Below are 23226 nucleotides of genomic sequence, written 5' to 3' on the forward strand. Positions count from 1 at the left end.
TTAGCTGGAGATGAAGTAGAATCGGGTTCTGATACTGAGTTCCTCTTACAATTTGAGCCAGTCTGGTCTGATCCATCTGCTCAGCAGTCACTGCTCCCCTCATGACAGCTCTCTGAAGCAGTCTCTCCAGTCTCTGTATGTAGGCTGAAGCCTTCTCGCCCTTTTGTTGTCGGGAATTAAGGAACTTACAGTAGCTGTCTTCAGGGCCCTCTACGCTCCCAAAGTTGTGTTCAAGGGCCTCTAGGCAGTCCTTCACACTGACCCCAGGGTCAATGAGCTTCAGGGTGCGAATCACATCTAATGCTGGGCCGCCAAGGCTCTCTATAAGGCATCTTCGCTTTTCTGCATCTGGTACGGCCCACTCTTGCAGCATTTCAGTGGTATGCTCTAACCAGGGTTCAAACTCCTCCTCCCCAGCAAATAATCTTAACTTACGACAAGAACCTGACTCAGCATGGGGCAGCACAACCTTTTCCAATATTTGCCCCAGAGCTTTTGTCCAATCATCAGCCGAGGCTGCAGCCTCCGAGCTAGAAGCTGCTGAGCCAGGGCCCAACAAACCTGACATATTAGCCATTATACAAACAGTAATTTCCTCAAAATATAAGCACAAACAAAAAAAAATATAAATTGTTTCCCAATGTAGTGGATCACTCAACAGGTGCTTGCGAGGGGTACTGACCCAGGCGATCCCGGACGAGCCCCCAAAAATGTATACCACCCCCGCTGGGCGCCTCCAAGAGGCAATACTTCCCCTCTCGCAAGCACATAGTCTGAGTGTAGCAAAAGTCTTTTAATAACAGAGAGAAACAATGTGGCATTATGTTGGGGAAACACCCCCAACAGGATTCATAACACAACCCATGAGCAAAAACAACCCCACCCCAGACAAATTGGGGCATGCCCTTTTCCCTTTGGTTCTTGAGTCCAGCAACCCCAAAAGTCCAATGCCCCAAAAGTCTCTGTCCCTGGTCAGGGCAGCCCCAGAGTTCGAAAGTTTATCGGCGGAGCTTTACCTCCCAACCTGGGTGGAAATGGGACGGGGGTAAGAGGCACCTTACGTGATCTGAAGCTGACCGCCCCATAGCTCCATAGCGGCGCTCCGCCAGCCGCCCCACGAACTCCTTCGCTCAGCTGCGCTCCGCTCCGTCAGCCGCCCCACGAACTCCTTCGCTCAGCTGCCCCACAAACTCAGCTCCACGGCCCACAAGCAGCTCCTGCCATCCACACACTGCTCCGCGTCGAACTGCTTCACCAGCCGTCCCGCAAACTGCTCCACAATATATCTTCAGGCTCCCCCACTACTTAACACAACACTCAGTGATTTCAGCTCTTAGGTGAATTCAGCTTGTAGTAGGGGAGCCCCAGTGCTGGTGCACTGTCAGCCCAAAGTCAGCTCAGCAGCCTATAACTAGACTTCTAATGAAATCAAAATTAGCTCTGATATTCCACAGTGGAGAGAGGAGGAAGTGCAATCAGCATGTAAGGCCCTCACCAAGGGGCCCATGCCACCAAGTACTACTACTTGTCCCCAGCCTCTCTCCATTCACACAGTTTTGGAACCCATGACCCTTGCCTAGCGAGTGCTACTTAGTTGATGGTGAATCCCTCCATCATAACAAAAGGCCACGTACAGTTCCAAGCACAGTTCCCATAATCAGGGTAATAACAATTTATTCTTCCTGCCCCAATAACAGAGACACTGGGGATCCCACAGCAGCCAAAGTGACCATTTGGGCAGCTATGGTCTCATTCTAGGCGTGGTGGGTGTGCCTATGCAAATGAGATCGGCCCCTGAAGTTCTTTTCCACAACTTGCCACACCTCACCACCAGATGTCAGGGTGGAGCTCATCCTGACACTGCTTACAAGTGTATTTTGCTTGAAGTGCTTGGGAAATCTCAGCTCACTTTCCAAAGGCTAGTGTATGTCCTCTCCACATTGAGGGAGGGGCGGTCTGGGTAATAACTTTACACTGCTCAGGCTTCTGAGCAGGGCAAGATGGTACAGCTCTGGGGGGAACTGGCTGGTGCCTTTCTCTGTGTCACTAGCAAAGCATTGTGAGAGACAGCCAAGGCTGAAGAGTTCAGGGGGCACAGAGGTAGTGCAGTTCCAGGTTGTACCCTAGGGATCTCAAGAGGATTAAATGGAAAAAAAGACCAAAACAAACAAAAAAAAAGCTATTGTCCTCTTGTCAAATAGCTGCCCTCTACATGGCAAGTTTACTTTTTCCCTCTCTCTTGGGATGAAATTCATCCCTGTGCAGCGAGTCAGCACAATAACTAGGCTGCCTAGAGTCCTGTATTGAGAGTTCAAGTGAGATTTTAGTGGTAGGTAGGTCAGGGCTTGATCCACTGCATCAGGGTGAGATTTATTCTCTCTGTCTCTGCATTTTGAAAGCAAAGATTAAAACTCAAATATAAGTTCAATACTGGAATAGCATTATCTTACAATCTCTTAAGAGTTTATTTTAAAATGTAAAGCACCTTTGAGGATCACCGCTGATGTTTTAAGTAATGAAAGTAAGTATTCCAATTCCCAGACCTCAAAGAAACATTTGGATAGTGGCTAAAAACTGGCCCTCTAAAACCAACTAGATGATAATGTGCAAATGTTTTCTGATTAGGAGTTAACAACTGTATCCTTCAACCCTGGCATAAGTAAATTCAACTCCCACTGGGAATTGTGCCCATTCTGCACCAGATTTGAATTTGGGCCAATGATCCAAGTTTCTGGAATCTTTTCAAAAGCTGTATCCTCCAAATTACTTGGCCTGAGTTTCTTTATGTGCAAGGCATTGCCACAGGAATACCTTATTTGGTGAATTTATTGCTATGAGTAGTTGCAATTCGGGAGAGGGGGATTTAATTTTGGACAAACATCCATCTTACATATATTCTGTGTACTGATTACTCTTTGCCTATTTTATTAAATAGGACCTGAGAATAGTTTAGATGGACAAAAAATGGCAATAGTTGTTAATTAGGGGAGTTCAGCCAGCATATGAATGTGGTACATGCAGTAAGGTAGTTGAGGTTTGAATAATGCTCCATCTCAGGAATAGCGAGCTCTTTCAGCAATCGGCCAAGACATATGCAACTGAAAACTCCACCAGTTACTGTATATTTTTACTATGTATTTCCTTAGGTTTTTATGGCTATTTATTGTTGGCTTATTGATAGACTGGGTAGGAAAACAATTAATAGATTTCTAGACTTTAAATCCAGAAAAGTCCATTAGATCACCCAGTCTGACATCCTGTATAATACAGGCCATTACATTTCACCCAGTTACCCCTGTAGTGAGCCCAATAATTTGTGTTTGGCTAAGGCGCATCTTCCAGAAAGGCATCCAGTCTTCATATAAAGACTTGAGATAGAGACTCCTCCACTTCCCTTGGTAGTTTGTTCCAATGGTTAATCACTGTCACTGTTAAAAATTTGTGCCTAATTTGTAATTTTACTTGGTCTGGTTTCAGCTTCCAGCCACTGGTTCTTGTTATGTCTTTCTCTGCTTGATTAAGAGCCCTTTAATACTAAGTATTTTCTCCCTGTGACAGTACTTATATACTGTAATCAACTCACTTCTTGGTCTTTCTTTGATCTTTCTGTAAGGCATTTTCTCCAGCCCTTTGAATCATTTTGGTGTTTTTTGTTTGCACCCTCTCCAATTATTCAAACATTCTTTTTAAAAGGCAAGTGCCAGAACTGGAGACAATATTCCAGTGTCAGTCTCACCATTGCGGTATTCACAGATAAAATCAGTACCCTTTGCCTACTCACTACTCCTGTTTATACATCCAAGAATCACATTAGCTCTTTTTGCCACAGCATCTCACTGAGAGCTCATATTCAGTTGCTTGCCCACTATGATCCCTAAAGCCTTTTCAGAGTCACTGCTTTTTAGGATACAGTCCCCCATTCTGTAGGTGTGGTCTGTAGGTTTGTTCCTAGAAGTATAACTTTAGCTGTATTAAAGCACATTTTGTTTGAAAGAACCCAGCTTACCCAGTGATCCAGATCGTTCTGTATGATTCCTCTGTCCTAAACATTATTTATCTCTTTGTCAATTTTTGTGTCATCTGAAAATTTTATCAGCAGTTATTTTTATATTTAGTCCCAGATCATTAATGAAAATGTTTAATAGCATCAGACCTAATAAGTACCAATCCCAGCAGAACTCCACTAGAAACACACACCCCCATTCGATATGATTCCTCATTGACAGTAATTTTTTAAGATTTGCCATTCAGCTAGTTCTGAATCCATTTAACTTGTGCTTTACTGATATTGTATAGTGCTAATAATTCATCCAGTTGTCTCTGTTCACTTTTCATGTTTGCTACTCTCTGCTATTATATTCAATTTAAATTGTTTTTATAGTTTGATCCTATATTAAATAGATAATATTCCTAAATTTACCTCCTTAAACATTGTGAACCGAATAAATCCTAATAAGTGAAGAATGATCATCTGGTTAGTCTTACCTCTATCATATATTTGTTGGATTAAGGGTGCTTGATGTGTTGGTTTCCTACAGAATTATATTTGACTACAGTCCATTGTCCCATCCTGATATCGTCTCAGGGTATACATTCTTCAGAGTAGAGAGTGTGTTTTCCTATGCATTTGCACAGAGTCTAGCCTTAGTTGTGATTGGGGCCTCTCAGTGTTACTGTAACAGAAGTATTAATTACACACACACAAAAACTATGTTAAAAGGCAATTATTAAGGTTGTAAAATTGAGCACGCCAAAATTAGGAAATGCCAAAATTAAGATTCTCTGTGCAACCATAATTCAGTCCCCATGTGCATACGTATTATGATACAGTTTTTAGTTATCTGATCACTCTACCTTTTTCTATAGAACCGCAGCTTCATTCAGGATGGAAAGTGCTCACTAAATGAGCAGCTATTTAATATTTTATTTTATCATCCTTGTTCAATATGTAGTCCCAGGCCTTATTTACTGCACTTTTTGTATTGAAAATTGTGGTCTGCCTAGTGTCTCATGCCAGCAGAGATTGAAACATCACCCACAGAGTTTCTCTGCCACTTTTGTGTGTACCTCTCTTTCCTGTACCAAAATGTGATCTTGTAACTGATCCTAAGAGATGAGAGTTCAAGGTGCATAGAACTTCTCAGGATCAGGCCCTAAAAGAAATATGCACCATTGAACAAAGGCAAAGATCCCTTCTCCTCCTTTCAAAATGCCACCGCAGTATGACCATGCTTCCTCTTTTTCCGGAGAGGGAAGTACATGCATCTCTCAAAATGCTATGAGAGATCAAGACACCTGGCTCGCTTTACACACTCCATCTCTGGGCTGTCTGAGAACTCCTGTGATGTCACTTAAAGAAAACAAGATAAGTCAACTAGAAAAGGGGAAAAATCAGTGAAATGGGGGGGGGGGGGATTATAGAATAAATAACCAGTGCGTGGGTTTACCTACACCTGAAATGCTATAGTGGCACAGCTGCTCCTGTTGGCATAGGCAATCCACTGCCCCAAGAATTCTTCCACCAACCTAGCACTGTCTACACTGAGGGTTAGGTCGGTATTGCTACTTCTTCAGGGGTATGGATTTTTCACACCCCTGAGATATAGCTTCACTGATGTAAGTTCCCAGTGTAGACCAGCCCTGAGAAAACTTCTACAACCAGGGTTAGGGAGTTGAATTCAAAGAACCAGCAGAAACATCAAAACAATTGTTACTGAACCCCTGACATGTATTTCTATTAAATACATTCACTTTATGTCCATAATAAATAACTAGGAAGAGATGAGAGTGAGTCCTGAATGTACCGACCTGCTCCCTATGGGCCAGTGTTCAGAGTCAAGAGTCTCACAGCAATGAGGGTTGCTCTCTCCCTTGTAAGGAGCCTGAGAAAGTGCAGAAGCTTTGGCAGAGTTGTCTGGACCGTAATAATACGGGCTCAATTAACTGCTAAATACCTTTTATAGGCACCAGTCAAATATACTCACACTTAGCAGCGCAGGACAATTTCCTAATACTGGTTACATGCTACTGATACATCGAGGGTGACCAGATGTCCAGATATTTGGGGCTTTTTCTTATATAGGCTCCTGTTACTCCCGACCCCGTCCCAATTTTTCACACTTGCTGTCTAGTCTCCCTAGATACATCTAACTGAAATCTTGCTATTTTCTTGTTGTAGAAATGAACTCATAAGACAAGAGTTTGTTCTGAGCTTCTGTCAGCTAAAAGGCAAAAATACAAACCAAAGAGTGCTCATGGGTCCCTGCACCCTTTACTTTTCAGTCTAATTTGCTCCAGTATCAGGAATTGCATTCTTAACTGAGCATAAATGTTTCTATGGGATGACGTTCACCCTTATTTGGAGGGACAGAACAAGGCCCGTGAAGTGTGTCAGTCCCACTTAAGCCCTATTTTCATGGCTTAACTGGAAGCTGTGTGTAGCAAAGATCTTGTGCTAGCCCTCTGAACAAAGCCTGGTTTCACCCCCAGTAAAAGAACCCAATCCTGTACAGTGCTGTGTGCCTTCTCCAGGGAGCTGAGCACCCTCAACTCCTATTGAAGCCAAGGTGGGGGGGTGGGTAAAAGGGTGCTCAGCACCTTTCAGGAACAACCACTGGGCTGAGGTTTTCAAAGGGCATGACAGGGTTAGGCACTCAACTCTCATTGATTGTCAGTGGGAGCTGGGTGCCTCACTTCCCTGGCCTTCTTTGAAAATCCCAGTCCTAAATGTTGCGTGTTTATGCCAAAGTGAATGGCTCCGAGACCAGGAAGCCTGTGGCAGGGTGTCTCCTCTATGGAACTAACCACTGGAGCTAACAACCAAGAGAGCCTGGGTGCAATCCAAGACATGCCCCTGGCTGGGGGCAGGGCTATATACAACAGGAAAAGGCGAGGGAATCAAAAGTGGTGATGGCTGCAAGGGTCACGAATCTGGCACGGCTCTAGAGACTTTGTTTTTCTGTCTGGAAGTTTGGTTGCTCTGACTCAAGGCTCAGAGGTAAGGGCCTTATGAACTGTGTTAAGTGGCTTCTCCCCTGACCTGACACCTCATGGAGAGGGAGAAAGCCAGCCTGCTAGAATAAGAGAATTAGGAACTCTGCTGGCCATGATCAGTTTGGAGACTCTTAAGAGGGGCTGTTGTCATTGTTGTGAGTTTGGTTTTGGCTTCCCCATTCTTGGATCCTGTACAGAGCCCTACCCTGAAACTTTCACCTCCGTGACACTGATCTGAATCCAATCCAGGTCAACAGCAGTTGTTATAGCAGGGTAAGACAGGAGCGGGAATTCACAGCCCTTTCTGGCCATTGTGATTTTGTGCTGTAATATCAGCTAGAGTGGTGTGTCTCAGGGAAATGGGAAAGGAGATAGGAAATCATCTGAAAGGAGGAATTTCTATGGGGTTCTGTTGTTTCTGGTGCAGATTCTTAAAGTACTTGACACTATGTACCAGTTCAGCTGAGCTGAAGCTCCAAAGGGTATGTCTACACTGCAGCTGGAAGTGACTCTCCCTGTCTGGAGAGTCACTTCCACCAGTGGGGCTCATGCTTCTTCTTTTAGGTGCATCACAGGTGGCTGTCTAAATTATTCAGCCACCTAAATGCTGCATCACTGAGGGTAGCTAGCTATTGCCGTCCACTCTCCAGTCTAATTGTGCGCTCCTCCACCATCTGCATTGCTGCCCCACAGTCACACTACGAGGACTGCACTAAGCCAAATTTCTGCATTATGGTGCCCACTCTGGCTGTTCCAGTCAGCAGCCTGTTAAGCCTCATCCAGGATCTGCATCCCAGGTTGCAATCAGGTGGTTGTAAGTTAAGGCTCCAGAAGTTCATCAGCATGCCTGTCTCTCTGTGCTAGAGTTGTTGCCGCTCTGTGAGGACATAGCTGTTGGCCCCGATATGCCATTGTTCATCTGAGGCTGGCACTGGGCTGGCAGCATTGGGCATGAGTGCATGAACAGCCACGACAACAGGGTGTCACAAAGTCAGTCAAGGCAAGTCAGCAGAAACTGCAGCTTTGGGTGGTTTCTTCTGGAGGCAGGCAGATCTTGTGGGAAGTGTGCACTGCTTGTTGGCATCTGTTGGAACCACTGTCAGCCTTGTATGCAGCAGGCTGTTTTCATCTGTCATAGTCCCCCATGCAATTTTAAGGGTGATGGAATCTCACTGAAATTTTGGTGGTGATCTATGAGCCAACACACAAATTATATGTTAATGTGTGGCTAAGGCAACCACTAGTGATACAGGAAGCTGTATTTAGCTCTGAATCCACAAGATGCATGTGCCAGAAGATGCATCAACTGCCCTCTTGTGGCATCCCCTGTCAGTGGTGTAAAGCAAAACAAAAATAGAACTCAGGCCAGGCTCATACTAGTGTGCTAAAAATAGGGGGATGATTGTTGTGGCACCGAGGTGCAGGCCAGCACACCAAGCTCAAGTCCACTCTAGGTCCGAGTTTGGGTGGCCAGTCCAAGCTGCATTGACCACATAGCTATTTTTAGTGCACTAGTGTGAGCTCTGCTAACAGAAATCCAGGGGGAAGGGTTAGCTCAGTGATTTGAGCATTGGTCTGTTAAACCCAGGGTTGAGAGTTCAATCCTTGAGGGGGCCATTTAGGGAGCTGGGGCAAAAATTGGGGATTGGTCCTGCTTTGAGCAGGGGGTTGGACTAGATGACCTCCTGAGGTCCCTTCTAACCTTGATATTCTATGATTCTAAGTCCATCTGGGCTGGGAGGCTCATTCCCAGGTGCAATGTAGACATACCATGAAAGAAAAAGTCATGCCACAGGCTGATGTAGAGAAGCAGAAAGCAGGCTTCTGTCCCACACATTCTTCTCCCTTTGTGACCTTCCCCCAGCCTGCTGGTCATGGCTAATTCTCATTTTTCCTCTCCTTTCCTAGTCAGTTCTTCTTCCTTCCTCTCCCTACTCCATCCAACTGATTCACCTGTTGGTCTTTACCCCTAACCCTATCCAGGACTTCTGTTACTCCCGTGTCTTATCTGAGTGTGGAAGTTCTGCCAGTACCACTGCTTGCACTTCTTTTGCCCCATGGGCAGCGAGTTTCTCCTTCCCTTTGCAATGGGGATTCCAGACATTTTTTCAAAGGGTGTGGTTTAGAGGTAGGTGCTTCAAATGGAAAAGGCTTAAAGAAAAGAGTAAATAAAGTTAGCGATAATCAGAATGGCCGTGATTCTTCAGTGAAAGTGGTTCATAAGAATTATTCATTCTTAAAACATTAATAAGCACTTTCTAATGGCAACACCACATTCCAGAGTGTGTATTTTTCAGTAAAACGCAGCTGTGCTTGAATGCACCTAAGCACAGTGTGTGTTTTATCCCAGAAAAGCTGAATGACACTCAAAGGATTCTAGAGAAATCCCCTTGGGCAAGACTTTTAAAAAGGTTTTTATTTTTAAAAGTCCAGAAAACAAACATTCAATTCAGCAAAAAAAGCCTGCAGTGCCCCCAATTGACAAACACCCAAACTAGTTCTAAATGCTCTTCTGCACAACCAGCCTGGATCCATTCTCCATTTGCTGACATTAATGGAGTTACTCCAGATTTACACTGCTATAGCGGAGGGCAGAATTTGACCCTGCCTTAGGAATCAACATTTGGTGTCATCACATTTACACCCCTATTTTCTTCCTGTGCTTTACAGGACTTGGTGACTAGCTTTAAGACCTACAGTATAATCACATTCAAAATTACTTTAACTCAAACCAGTGAGAAGAACCAACACCTTCCCTTGTTTTCTGCTATTAACAAGCATTTTCTGGGTAAATTTTCACAAACTGACGGCACTAGCAAATTAGCCAGAAACTTTCCAGTCTGTATTTTCACAAAAAAAAATGTGCTAGGAATTTTTGCACTGGATACAGTTTAGTGACTAACAGAGACCATCCAGTCAGGAATTGCTGATTTCACACTGCCATACTATTCAGTTATAGTTCTGTACAGCATATACAAAACTTATACACACACTTTGTGTTTAGAGTTGATAACACAGTTTCTCTACAGTCCCACGGGTGTCTAATACTTTGTCCTTGGAGGCTGAAACCCAAGATTGCTCAGGTGGAGCCTTGGTTCTGTGATTGTCCTCATGCTATCATTTCTGTCCCATGCTTTAAGGATTTCTGAAGCACCACCGAGATTGACTTCCTGAACTCTGCCTCTTTTGGGCCCTGGGACACAAGTAAACAAAGGGGTTTGTGCTGCTGTTAATGATGTTGAATAATCACTCAGTGCTGGGGAGTTAAAGGGGCCTTGGACTGGCTGCGTGTGTGTGTGTGCGTGCAGTGACAGTGCACGCAGGAGGAGTTGGTCTGAAGTTTTGGTATTGGGAGAGGAAGTGAAATTAATAGAAAAGATTTGGAACTGTGGTTACTTCCTCTTCAACTGCCTTAATCAGTGTCTATGCACCAACTTCTTTTCTGTTATCTGGGTTCTTCAGAGAGAACTTTGCTACCAAACCAGTGCGTTTAATGATCTGCAAATAGAAGATGGGTTAAAATTACTTCCAAGTGTAAGTCTAAAACACATGCAACTAGACATTTATGCTCAAGCTGTGACAGGCTGTGCCCACTGAACCATTGGTCCCCTATAGGCAGAGGATGGAAGCACTGAACATGAGGAAAAAATAAACAGCTTGATCAGGAAAGTGAATCAGAGTCCAAGTAGCATCACGACAGTCGAATCACTATAACACACTCAAAGTAAAATATTTCCTGAAGATTAAAAGTATTTAACTGCCATAAAGTTTCCTAAATAGCAACTTTTCACTGTTTACCACTTAGGTACTTTGATCAACCATTCCGTGGTTGCACTTCATCCACCTACTAGTGTGATGTTATTGACATGAACTGTGACCATATAGATCATTGTTGCAACCAGGGTCCTATGGTTGCACCAGGTCTTGTACCGAGGAGGTCAAGTGGGGTGTCTATGGAAAGGTTGTAGTTTGCTGGTTATGATTATGCTGTCTGTAGGTGTGTATCATTTTTGTATTTGAAGTTATGAATATTGGCTATGTACTGGTATCTCAATAGGTTTGATTCTAAGTAGCCTCAGTGAAGCATTTGGTCAGCTTCTTGAGAAAGGACTATTCTCAGTACGTGCCCAATCAAGAAACACTTAACTAACAATGGACTTTGGGAGCTGCCAATCCACATCTGAGCTTTCCTGGGAACGGTCAAACTAACATGTAAACAATGGTGTTGGCCTGCAAAAAGTGGAATCATCCATGGACATGTGACTTACCCAGGTGGCTACAAACTCCATCTTGTTGCTGTGACTTTGCACAGAAGAACAAAGGGGTTTCCGCCCACAAGAGGGGGAATATAAAAGGCCCTGGAAGCCTCTCCATTTTGTCTTCAGCTGGCTCAAGAGATTAATGAACAATGGAATACTAATTGCAGGCAAAATATACTCTCCCTTTATTTCTGTCATACAGTATGCAGGGGAGAATCAGAAAAATAAAACATACTACCTTCATAGATCTGATGTAATACTGCCACCTTGTGGCAATACCACAATATCAGATTGTTTGCTATGTTTATATAGCTTTGCTTATAGCAGTGGTTCTCAAACTGTGCGTCACGATCTCAAAGTGGTTTGTGACCCCGTTTTAATGGGGTCGCCCAAGCCCCACCGCCCAGGGCTGAAGCCTGAGCTCCACAGCCTGGGGCTGAAGCCGTGGGTGGGGTTCAGGTTACAGTCACCCCACCTGGGGTTTAAGCCCTTGGGCTTTGGCCCCCACTCCCAGGGTCGTGTAGCAATTTTTGTTGTCAGAAAGGGTCGTGGTGCAATTAAGAGTGAGAAACCCTGGCTTATAGGGTACTCCGCAAAGAGCCCTTGGTCTCTGAGAAGAGCTAGGCAGTCTTAAATGATGAGTCACAGAACAAGTTACGGACCACAGATGCACCCAATTGCTTTGGGGTTCGTTTTTTGTTTGGTTGTTTGTTACATTGTGTTATTTTGGTTTCTTTTATTTGTACTTGGTCACCAGGAAAACAATTTTCTGAGTAACTGGTAACAAAAAAAAAAAAAAAACAATCTGGATTGATCTTGCTGGGTCCAGTAAGGTTTGTCTGGGTCCACGCTGGTATACAGGAAGCTAGAAGGCTTTGATTTATACCTTTGACTCTTAACTGTAGCAGGTGCTGGTTGCTTTGGGGAAGGAGTCCTTAAATTGCTTTGACTTATCTATCCAGTCAAATTGAGGAGAGGATTCAGAAAGGGATATCAATCTTTCAGATAGGATGAATAATTCTGATCTCTATCACCTGCCTTAGGAGGTGGACAGTGTAGGGGCTAACATGGCATTAATTCTCAGGATACTTGTGCAGCCAGGCTCTGCAGTATAAGCAGTTGTCACAAATTCAGAAGATGAAGAATGTTGGAGATAATTAGAGCTGAATGAAAAGTGGAAAAACTGTTGCAAAAAAGTAGAAATTTTGAAGTTGTTTCTGTTTGCAAGGTTCAAAATGGAAAAAAAATTAATTTTTAAACATTTGTGTTAAATATTTTCCCCTCAAGTTTTTGAATTTTATGTTTTCACTTGTCCCTCTTTCACCCTTTTCTCCCTCCTCCCCCCCCTTTTGCTGCTGAGTGCAATAAAATGAATGATGGTCAGGTTTTTGTCTTATTCATTTAAAATTTTTTTCCCCCTTTGGCACCCTTCAGAACATCTCCAAGTTTAGACCTGTTACTGAGTGGCAAATGGAAAAAGCACACTTTAACTCTGCCATGTGGTAACTTTTCACATCAACATGTTTGGAAAAAAGTCATCTTCATTTTTTCCAAAGCCCAGAGCGTTTTGAAAAGTTACCCAGTAGTTAAAACAAATGAAAAAATAGAAGTGAACCTTTTCCCTCAAACCCTAGCATTATTCATTCTATGGGATTCAGTGGCAAAAAGGAACACATAGAATGGGGTGAAAGGTGAAAACCCCCTGTGATGGGGTTGGGACTCACCACCACAGCACCTCCTTTTGCTACCTCTGGGAATTAGCTCAGTCCACATGGAGCCCCCTCTGCTAGTGGTGTCCCATCCGTCTCTCACCCTCTATTGGCATCTGGACCCGCATTGCTCCTTGCTCAGCAGCATCCTCTTCAGGACACTGCCCTCCGGCCATGCCCCCTAGTCCACCCTCACCCCCTTCTGGGGTGGTGGTGGGTGTTATCAGCAGTTCTTCTCTTTGCCCCAGCCACAATGGGCAACCACACCCCAAAGTCTAATCCCTTTTGGCAGGGGTCTGGTGCAGTCTGTGATGGCCACTCCTAATGGCCAGGTGTAAGTGGAAGCAGGGGACCCAGGTCCACCCTCTACTCTGGATCCCAACCCAGGGACCCTTTGGTGGCAGCCTTCCTGCCTACCCTCCTTCTCTCCCTTTGTCCATCTCTCTCTCCCTGGGCTGCTTCCCCTCTGCACCAGGTAGGCCCTTTCCTCAAGGCCTGCAGCCTGGCAAGTACTGGGCTGGAGTTCCCTTCTGCTCCCCCTACCCCTAGTCTCCTCACACAGGAGACAGACCTTCACCCTTTGAATGCCCAAGAGATACTATCTGCCTCTTACCTGGGCAACCTTTATATAGGGCCTAGCCTGTCCCTGATTGGCTGCCTCTTACTCAGCCCTAATTGGCTCCCCAAAGGCCCTCTCTGATTGGCTGCCTGTCTGTGCAGCCGCTTTGGCCTGCTGTAGCCCAATCTGGCCTAGGGGTGGGGCACTGCCACATGACACCGGCCAAAAAACTTCCATTGACCTCAACGGGTCCAAGATTTCACCCAGTAATGCTGTATTCATAGCTGAGAGCCCACGCTGTCTCACGGATATGGCAATTGGCCAGGTAATCCACCATCTGTGTCGTCTCCCTCATACAACCAAAGGAATGCAAAGTAGTTGCAGAGTAAGGATGGTGATTGGTTGGGTTAATTCCACTATCACAATGGTCTAGGAATATTGGCATGGCATAAATAGATCACATGGGTGTAATGCATAGAATCAAAACGTCTGAGCTGTTAAAAACTGGATAGTAACAGATCATGAGTCCCAGTGATGATTGATCCTGATCATATTCTGAACAAAAAGAGCTCCCAGCCATACTTTTAGTTGTTTCCATGGCTTAGGGTTGACCCACAGACAAATGATAATAATAATCTTATTATATAGAGACTCCTTTTGGTCTCCACACTTTTCTTATTTTGTGGCCCAGATATACCCAATTTACTCTGTTGAAAAGCTGGATACACTGTGGCAGGTAGTCTTGAAGAGGTGCCTGAAAGGTAATTTCTGACAACTCATGCAGAGGAAAGAGGAGGGATTCCTGCAACAGCTGGCACAAAGAACTTGGAGGCTCTTTTGGCTTTGGTGGACATCAAGAAGAAGCATTTCTATTATGACCCAAAGGGTTAGAGACTGGGCCTCAGGACATCAATAATACCTAGTGCCATCTCCTGCAATGTACACAAAGTGCAGTATGTAAGAATTTGTCCTGCATCAGGGCATGGGGTTAAATTCAGCAAAATTAGAAAAAGTTGATTTTACATTAGAGTTTCATTGAGCAATACCAGCTGGGTTTGGAAATGTCATGCTATCCTTGTAAAGGCACTGAGAAGCCTAAACCAAGCCTCTGAAATAAGGTCATCAGACCCTGTTTGCATTCTTGTAATAATCTTCTTTTAAACTAGTATAAAGTAGGCTAAGTGGGCATGACTGGGAAGGTACTCGTATCAGAGGTTTTGCCTTTGAAAAATACCATTACCAGGAGCAATAGAAAAGCAAAGAAGGAGAAGCAAAGTCAAGGGGAAAGTAAAAGTAAGATAAGACTAAAGGGAGAAAGAGACCAGAGAAGGGAGAGAGAGAAAGGAGAGCGTGAGTGAGCAAAAGAAAGTGAGAGAGACTAACAGTGTCACGATTAGGTAGGTAGAGAGGGTGAGATTCAGTGAACGGTGACAGTGAACAATGGCATATGTGATTTTTAGAGACTAGGACTGGCCAGAGAGGAATCTTATGAACAGTTCTGTGCCTTAGAAAGGCTGGAAATAATTATTTTACTATTGTAAAGTGTTGAGAAAATTAGTGACTAAGTGTCCTCACCTCACCTGAGAAGAAACTTTCCTGAGCCATGGAGGATTTACAGTAAAAATGCCCCTTGAGACAGAGAGGGGTTTTGTTTCCTGATTTTTGAAAAGCCACAGACCAGATGTAATCATCACAGGGAACAGAGACATCACTTTGGAAGAAAACACAAAGCAAACTATGACTGAGAGCGCCTTCACACCAGCACCTATGAAGCACGATGAGCCTAATTTGGGCCATAACATCTGAGACGAGACCAGACCAGAGGAAGGACTCCAAAGGACTTGTCCATCCATAATCTATGATATCCTGTCTTCTAGGAATCAGCTACAACCTGAGGTTTTCAACCTGAGCCTAAGATGCTAGAGACAGACTAAAACCAAACTTAACCCATTCATGCCATGTCTCAGCTGCTGAAGAGGAAAAAGCGACTATTAGATTAAGTTTATGGAATATTTTTAATGTGTTACCATTTCTATAGTTTCTGACTTCCTGAGAGACAGCTGAAGTGCCAATTTCATGAGAGGTAAATGCTTTAATTATTATTTATACAAAATGTATTTATAATTAATTATTCCATTTAATTGGGTGCCCCAAAATGATTTAAAATAGAGAGATTTCAATGGGAATATTGAATGATCCATGTGCTTAAAATTAAGCATACATGTATTTGTTTGCAGGCTCAGAGCCTTTATCCATAGGATTCCAGCCAGCTGAAGTAAGTTATAACTTTTAATTTGATTTTGAAGGTATCAGCAATTTCAATGTATATTTAAATACTCATGTAATTTTATAACTACCTTGTTATATTTTAACCTTGATTTGCTGGTAGGCTGATGATGCACATGACTGCAATGCCCGTACAGGCACAATTTTTTTTGTTTTTCTAGGAAGGGCCAGATCTTGCAAGCTGTTCTTCATGGAATTCTGTATCTGCCAGGAGCCCCACTGAAGTCATAAGGGCTTTGTGCAAGAGCAGGGGTCAGTGTATGTGAAACAGCTGGCAGGATTGGGAACTCCCTTAATTTATCGGAAAACAGCTTTGGGTTTGTCCTTTTCAGATAACATAACCTAACTGAATTGCGATAAATTCCTAGACCCTGAGCCTCTAAAGATTTACACATGTGCTTAAAAGTTAACCAAGTGAATAGTCACATTGATTTTCATGTTAAGCAGGTGACTAGCTCCACTGAAGTCAGTTAAGCACATGCATAAGTCTTTTCAGGTTCAAGGCCCTAGTCAACTTTATAATTTAAACACAGTAGTTAATCTGATCATTCAAATTAGAAGTTACAGTATGTCTGTCTGCACAGCTATTAATTCTGGCATGACTATTCGTTTTGGTAAATAAACGCAGAATGTATTGATAGGTGATAACAAGTCTGCACTGCTTTGTTTAGAGTGCGAGATGCAGTAGGAAGAGTGTTTTTTTAATTTAATTTAATTTATTTATTTAATGTTGTGGTGAATTCAGCATAGCAGATGCATAACTTTGCCGAAAATCTTAAAGTAAAACTCAGTATTACCTGATCATTCAAAAATCATGAGTCAGAACCTCCCCTCCCTTATGAGATCGGCTTAAAAATAAAAGGTTCTGGATTTTTTAAATTTGTCTTCTGAGCCTTTGGGTTCATGTTTCCTATCTTTTCTCCACAACCACACTGGCTGCAAACTTGTTTTTTTTTTTAAAGCAATCAAACAAACAAACCCAACCAACCAGCTGAGAGTCCCACATAATCACAAAGCGCCAGAACCTGGGGCTTTAACAAAAACACCAAAAATCACAAGACTCACAATAAAATCATGAGAGTTGGCAACACTGAATCTTATAATAAGAGAAAACTGTCAAAGAAGATAACATTTAAAGTCTGACTGCTTTTAGTATGCCCCTTTAATTTTATCACAGATCCTGACCAGATATACATGGAATGCTGTTTCATGCCTCAGTTTCTCCCCTCAGTAGTGGGACCAGAGGTGGGTGCCTTTAATCTCCCAATCCTGTCTTCATCAGTTTACGACTCTGCTCTTGGGCTAGATTGTGATATTCTTACTCATGTTGAATAGTGCCTTATGCCATGAGTAGTCCCGGTAGGACTGCTTGTGGAGTAATGGATTATTCAGTGTGAGCTAGGGTATTATAATCTTGCCCCTTGTTTGGAATCCCACTGGTCAAAAGGATGCAGGATGCTAAGAAGTGGGGTGGGAGAAAAAGAGAAAACATTTTCACCAATGTGTCTGATACATTTTATATTTCTGTTTGTCTAAATTCCTACTGGAGAGTGCTGATAACTACTGGGCAAAACTTCTTTCCATAAATGACAGCTGTCACTATTTGAGAGAGATAAGTCTTTAAATGTTTGTTTCCATTTTCTGGCTGTCACTCCAGAATGCTCTCCATCTAAACTGTACTTCAATAGAGTTATAAGGTATGTCCCAATTTTTGTGTGTGTGTTTCTAACATATGTCTGGTAATAACCGATTGTGCAAGTTCAGAGCCTACTGGCTCTGCTGAGATAAACTGAGTGGACGTGGCAATAGGGGATGTCTCTACTTCCCTATGAGAAAAATGCTGCTGTGTGCAAGCCTCCACTCCTTCCCACAGTTTGAAACAAGGTATTGTTTCTACACCATCTTGGCTTTCCTGCTGTAGTAATAATCGTTCCATCTGCCATTTAACCACAGACTTGCTGGCAGGTCTCACCGATATGGGATTAGCTTTCAGTCTCTTCCAGTGCTGAAGAATTTTGCTATGTGTGTGTGAATTGTTTTTAATCTTTTTTTAATTTATTTATTTAGGAAGTTTTAACAGGTTTGCAAACCGTTGCCACTTAAATATAAAAGACAAAATGATTATCATGACAACAGTGAGCTTTTGTTTAGAGAAACATTATACAGGAATAAATGATTCATTAAAACTCTCACTTAACATTTTTTAAAAATTTTCCATCATTCAACTTCTCATAGCTGATCTCAATGTGTTTGGTATGTGTATGCATACTCTTTGGGTTGTGTATATGAGGGAATGCACATGTGTGTTTGTGTATAGATATGATGTGGGTTTGTTGGGGATGTTTGTGAGGGGAGGTGTTGGGGGATTGTGGGATGAGTTTATATGTGTAGTTGGTTGTTGGCTTGTTGTAAGTAGCAGATGAGTATGTGGGATGATTAAAGAACAGAGTGTGAGTAAAGGCAAGGGTGTTATGGTGTGTGCATGTGTGTGAGGGACTGAGTATGTATGTGAGGGGCTCTTGGGGTGTATGGGTAGCCCCGTGGTGGCACAATAGGTGGGTGTATGTGTAGGATTGGGAGATGCTGGGTGTGTGTTGTTGAGACGTGTATGTATGGTGACTGAGGGCATGTGATTGGGAACATGTAGGGCAGCGTAGAAGCTGACTGTGTTACTGAGGTGTGGGAGCTGAGTGTGAGGTGTTATTAGGGTGTTTGGGCGCTGAATGCTCATGTGAGGTGTCACTGGGGTGTTTGGGGAGATGAAATGTCAGTGGGGTACATGTATCAGGGGATAGCCGTGTTAGTCTGTATCCACAAAAACAGATTTATTTGGGCATAAGCTTTTGTGGGTAAAAAACCACTTGCATCTGAAGAAGTGTTTTTTTACCCACGAAAGCTTATGCCCAAATAAATCTGTTAGTCTTTAAGGTGCCACTGGACTCCCTGTTGCTTTAATGGGGTACATGGGGCCTGAGTGCCCTGGTGAAGTGTCAGTGGGGTGTATGGGGTGTGTGTGGTGTCACTGGGCTGCATGGGGGGCTCAGTGCCCAGGTGAGGTGTCACTGGGGTGTGTGGGAGGGACTGAGTGCCCAGGTGAGGTCTCATGGGGATGAATGGGGGCTGAGTGCTTGGGTGAGGTGTCACTGAAGTGCATGGGGGGCTGACTGCATGGTATCAACGTAGAGGTATCAGTGGGGTGTATGGGTGGAGTGAGTGTTCGGGTGAAGTGTCAGAGAGGTGCGGGGGGGTGAGTGCCCGGGGAGGGGGTCAATGGGGTGCGGGGGGGTGAGTGAGTGCTGAGGAGAGGTCAGTGGGAGCGGGGGCGGGTGAGTGCCCGGGGGAGGGGTCAGTGGGTGCGGGGGGGGTGAGTGCCCGGGGGAGGGGTCAGTGGGAGCGGGGGGGGGTGAGTGCCCGGGGGAGGGGTCAGTGGGTGCGGGGGGGGGTGAGTGCCCGGGGGAGGGGTCAGTGGGTGCGGGGGGGGTGAGTGCCCGGGGGAGGGGTCAGTGGGAGCGGGGGGGGGTGAGTGCCCGGGGGAGGGGTCAGTGGGTGCGGGGGGGGTGAGTGCCCGGGGGAGGGGTCAGTGCGTGCGGAGAGGGATGAGTGCCCGGGGACGGGTCACACACAATCCCTCTCCCACGCTGAGCCTGTCACGCACATGACTGGTCACATGACCCGGGAGTCACATGAGCGGGCTGGGGGGGGGTGGGGATCACATGACCCCCCCGTTCCTCTCTATCAGGTCCCAGGCGCAGGGGCGCCCGCCAGTTCCGGCTCCGTTCTGAGGCCCCCGCGCTGCACCCATGAGACGCGCCGCCCGCGGCCCGGGGCCTGCCCCGCGCCGGCTCCCCGCGCCCCGCCTCCCGGCCTGGCTGCTCCTGCTCCTGCTCCCGGGGCTGCGGGCAGGCGGCGAGGCCCAGAGCCTGGACTACCAGCCGCTGTGCAGGTGGGGGACCCGCCGCTGCGGGCAGGGCGCTGGGGGCTGCTGCTGCTGCTGGAGCCCCCTGCAGGGCCCATGGCGTGAAAGGGACAGTCTGTGAAGAGCTCCCCGCCCCCCATCGCTCACTGAGCTGGCAACGCCTCTAAACCAATGTGGCAGCGAGCTGGGGGGCGAACGGGTGCCGGAGCGTCTTGCCTCTCGTGCTTGGTTATTTGTGTGCCCCACCCTCCCATTTGTGGTGTTGCGGCTAAGCGCTTTCTTGTACAATTGCCATTTGCTTCCTGCGGCCCAGTCCGCAGGGGCACGGCCTTTATTTGCCTTCACCATCTGCCTTGTGTTGTGCCATTAAACGGCTGAGCGTTTCCGCTCAGGTGGCTGCAGGATGTGGGGGCTTGACCCTTGTGTGCCGTTTGTGACTCTGCTAGTAGAGTGCTTTGGGATCCTCCCTAACTGGTGGCTAAGGAGCCTGCCGCTGTGGTATATACCTGTGGAGAAAGAGTGGGTAATGTTTGAGGCTGCAAGGTGCTTGGTCTCCTTTTATTACCTTTTTGTTTGTGTCACATGCCCTCAGGTAAAGGGGAGGGGGAGGAATGCCCAAAAGTCACTGGCTCCTAAGTTCCATTTTCAAAAGGGACTTGGACGCTTTTGAAAATTTCACATAAATTTTTAGGGTTTGTGGCTTTTCAGAGGAGAAATTTAAACATGAATAGGTAGATCCGCTTTTAGAGCTGTAGCCGTGTTAGTCTGCATCAGCAAAAACAGCGAGGAGTCCTTGTGGAGACTAAGGTGCCACAAGGACCCCGTGCTGTTTTAGCTCAGCTTTTGTGTCGGTGATGCCATTATGCTTACTAAAAGGTTTTGTTTTGTACTGGTATATTTGATTAGTTTTCCTCCTCCCTATGCCCCTGACCAATGCCTGGGCCATGGCCTGGCTGCTGCCCCCCTCCCTGGAGGTGACTGCTTTCTACTAGCGTCAAATATATCTAAATTTATTAAGTGTGCTTGGAACATTTGGGATCAAAGGAACTGTGTAAACATAATGTATGACTTGTGCATGCATAATCAATCTCTCTCTCTCTGTCTCTGAGTCAACTCAAGCAAGTTGTTCCAGTTGCCAATTTCAGTGGGTGTCAGGCTAAACAGTGCTGAGAAAAAATAAAACTGATACTGGCCACAGCTTAGTGTTTAGCAGCTTGTGAGCTAGCTTTTTCCCCCTCGGGGTTAGAGATTCAGAAGATGAAATTTATAGGTGACAGAAATGCTTTCCTGGAACTAGGAGCACTGGGCGTATGGCAGCACTCTCTGGTTTGAAGTAGGCTTCCATCATATACAGGGTGTATGGTTTTGTTTAGGGTCTTTCAGCATCCCCACTACAAACATTGTTCTGGTGCTCTGGGTAGGGGTGGAGGAACAATGCAGCTATAAACTTTTCGTTACACAAGGATGAATGTAAAGACTCATGCTGACACAGAGTATACAGTAGTATCATATTAGTATGTTGGTCCTCTCTTCTGTGTACTTTACCTACATTGTTCTTTGAAACTATATTTGTGATGAATCCGCTTCTCAGCTAGAAGTTTTGAAGGTTTGTCCGTTAATATATCTATCATAAAACAGTTGGCCTCAGATATTTCAGAAGAAGCCAGATTTTATATATAGCTTTTTCTGTTTAAACAAGCTAGAAATACACTTAGAAATCAAAGTAATTTTAGGTGTGAAGGAGGAGTGAGTTAAAGTATAGTTCTACTCTGAAAATCAACACTGTAAAAATGGCACCTTCTTACTCTTAAGCCTGTTTCTGTTGTGTGCTGTCATATTTCATTTTAGTGAGGTAAACAAGCTTACTCCTTTATTTTATTCCTGTAAATCCTACAGTGCAAAGACAGCTAGGAGGGAGCTGTATCTGCCTCCTCCTTGTGCATAATCTATATAAATGGGTAACATATACACCAGTGCAAACCCATTCAAGGCAATTGGGGTGGACAGGTGTCAGTGAGGACATAAAATGGGCTCGAGAGACTTCACTGTTGATGCTCATGTGTGAAAAGGGACGAAAAATCCATGTGACAGTTCAATTGATTTTTGCAGAGTTGGTAGGTAGAAAAAATTCTTCTTGTAAACTGAGCATATTTGTTCTGGTATTGAGACCTAATAAACATGGAACCCACTACTGAAGCTGCTTCTGGAGTAAGTCTTTGGAGTAGAATCACACTTTAAGGCATTATCCAGTTGATAAATATTGTTGACATTTAACTATTTTAGTACTGATTAATTCTATGGCTTAATATAAGAGTTACACTAAAAAATAATCGTAGGAATGAATTAAAAGATGTTGTAGATATGAGTCTTCTAAGATGGTCAACAAGTACACCAATTCCTACAAGGTTACCTACTATAGGCATAAAGAAAAGGAGTACTTGTGGCACCTTAGAGACTAACAAATTTATTTGAGCATGAGCTTTCGTGAGCTACAGCTCACTTCATCGGATGCATACCGTGGAAACTGCAGCAGACTTTATATACACACAGAGAATATGAAACAATACCTCCTCCCACCCCACTGTCCTGCTGGTAATAGCTTATCTAAAGTGATCATCAGGTTGGGCCATTTCCTGCACAAATCCAGGTTCTCTCACCCCCCTCCCAAAAACCACACACACAAACTCACTTTCCTGCTGGTAATAGCTCATCCAAACTGACCACTCTCCAAGTTTAAATCCAAGTTAAACCAGAACATCGGGGGGGGGGGTAGGAAAAAACAAGGGGAAATAGGCTACCTTGCATAATGACTTAGCCACTCCCAGTCTCTATTTAAGCCTAAATTAATAGTATCCAATTTGCAAATGAATTCCAATTCAGTCTGACTCCAGCGAGAAACTGCTGAATTGGAACTCATTTGCAAATTGGATACTATTAATTTAGGCTTAAATAGAGACTGGGAGTGGCTATTTCCCCTTGTTTTTTCCTACCCCCCCCGATGTTCTGGTTTAACTTGGATTTAAACTTGGAGAGTGGTCAGTTTGGATGAGCTATTACCAGCAGGAGAATGAGTTTGTGTGTGTATGGGGGTGGGGGTGTGTGTGTGAGAGAACCTGGATTTGTGCTGGAAATGGCCCACCTTGATTATCATGCACATTGTAGGGAGAGTGGTCACTTTGGATGAGCTATTACCAGCAGGAGAGTGAGTTTGTGTGTGTATGGGGGTGGGGGGATGTGAGAGAACCTGGATTTGTGCAGGAAATAGCCCAACTTGATTGTCATGCACATTGTGTAAAGAGTTGTCACTTTGGATGGGCTATCACCAGCAGGAGAGTGAATTTGTGTGGGGGGGTGGAGGGTGAGAAAACCTGGATTTGTGCTGGAAATGGCCCACCTGATGATCACTTTAGATAAGCTATTACCAGCAGGACAGTGGGGTGGGAGGAGGTATTGTTTCATATTCTCTGTGTGTATATAAAGTCTGCTGCAGTTTCCACGGTATGC

The 23226-nt window shown here is 44.7% G+C and overlaps 1 protein-coding gene across 1 annotated transcript in view; it reads left to right on the top strand.

The window, feature by feature from the left end:
* Positions 1-19546: 19546 nt before the first annotated feature.
* Positions 19547-23226, top strand: part of IGF2R (insulin like growth factor 2 receptor) — an 89642-nt gene continuing 85962 nt past the window's right edge. The window contains exon 1 of the mRNA XM_084624409.1: positions 19547-19749. Within this exon, the coding sequence (XP_084480535.1) occupies positions 19607-19749 (143 nt within the window). The 5' untranslated portion in view covers positions 19547-19606. The remainder of the gene's footprint in view (positions 19750-23226) is intronic.

The sequence above is a fragment of the Lepidochelys olivacea genome (genome assembly GCF_965140295.1).
Source record: "Lepidochelys olivacea isolate rLepOli2 genome assembly, chromosome: 3".
In the NCBI taxonomy this organism is placed as follows: domain Eukaryota; kingdom Metazoa; phylum Chordata; order Testudines; family Cheloniidae; genus Lepidochelys; species Lepidochelys olivacea.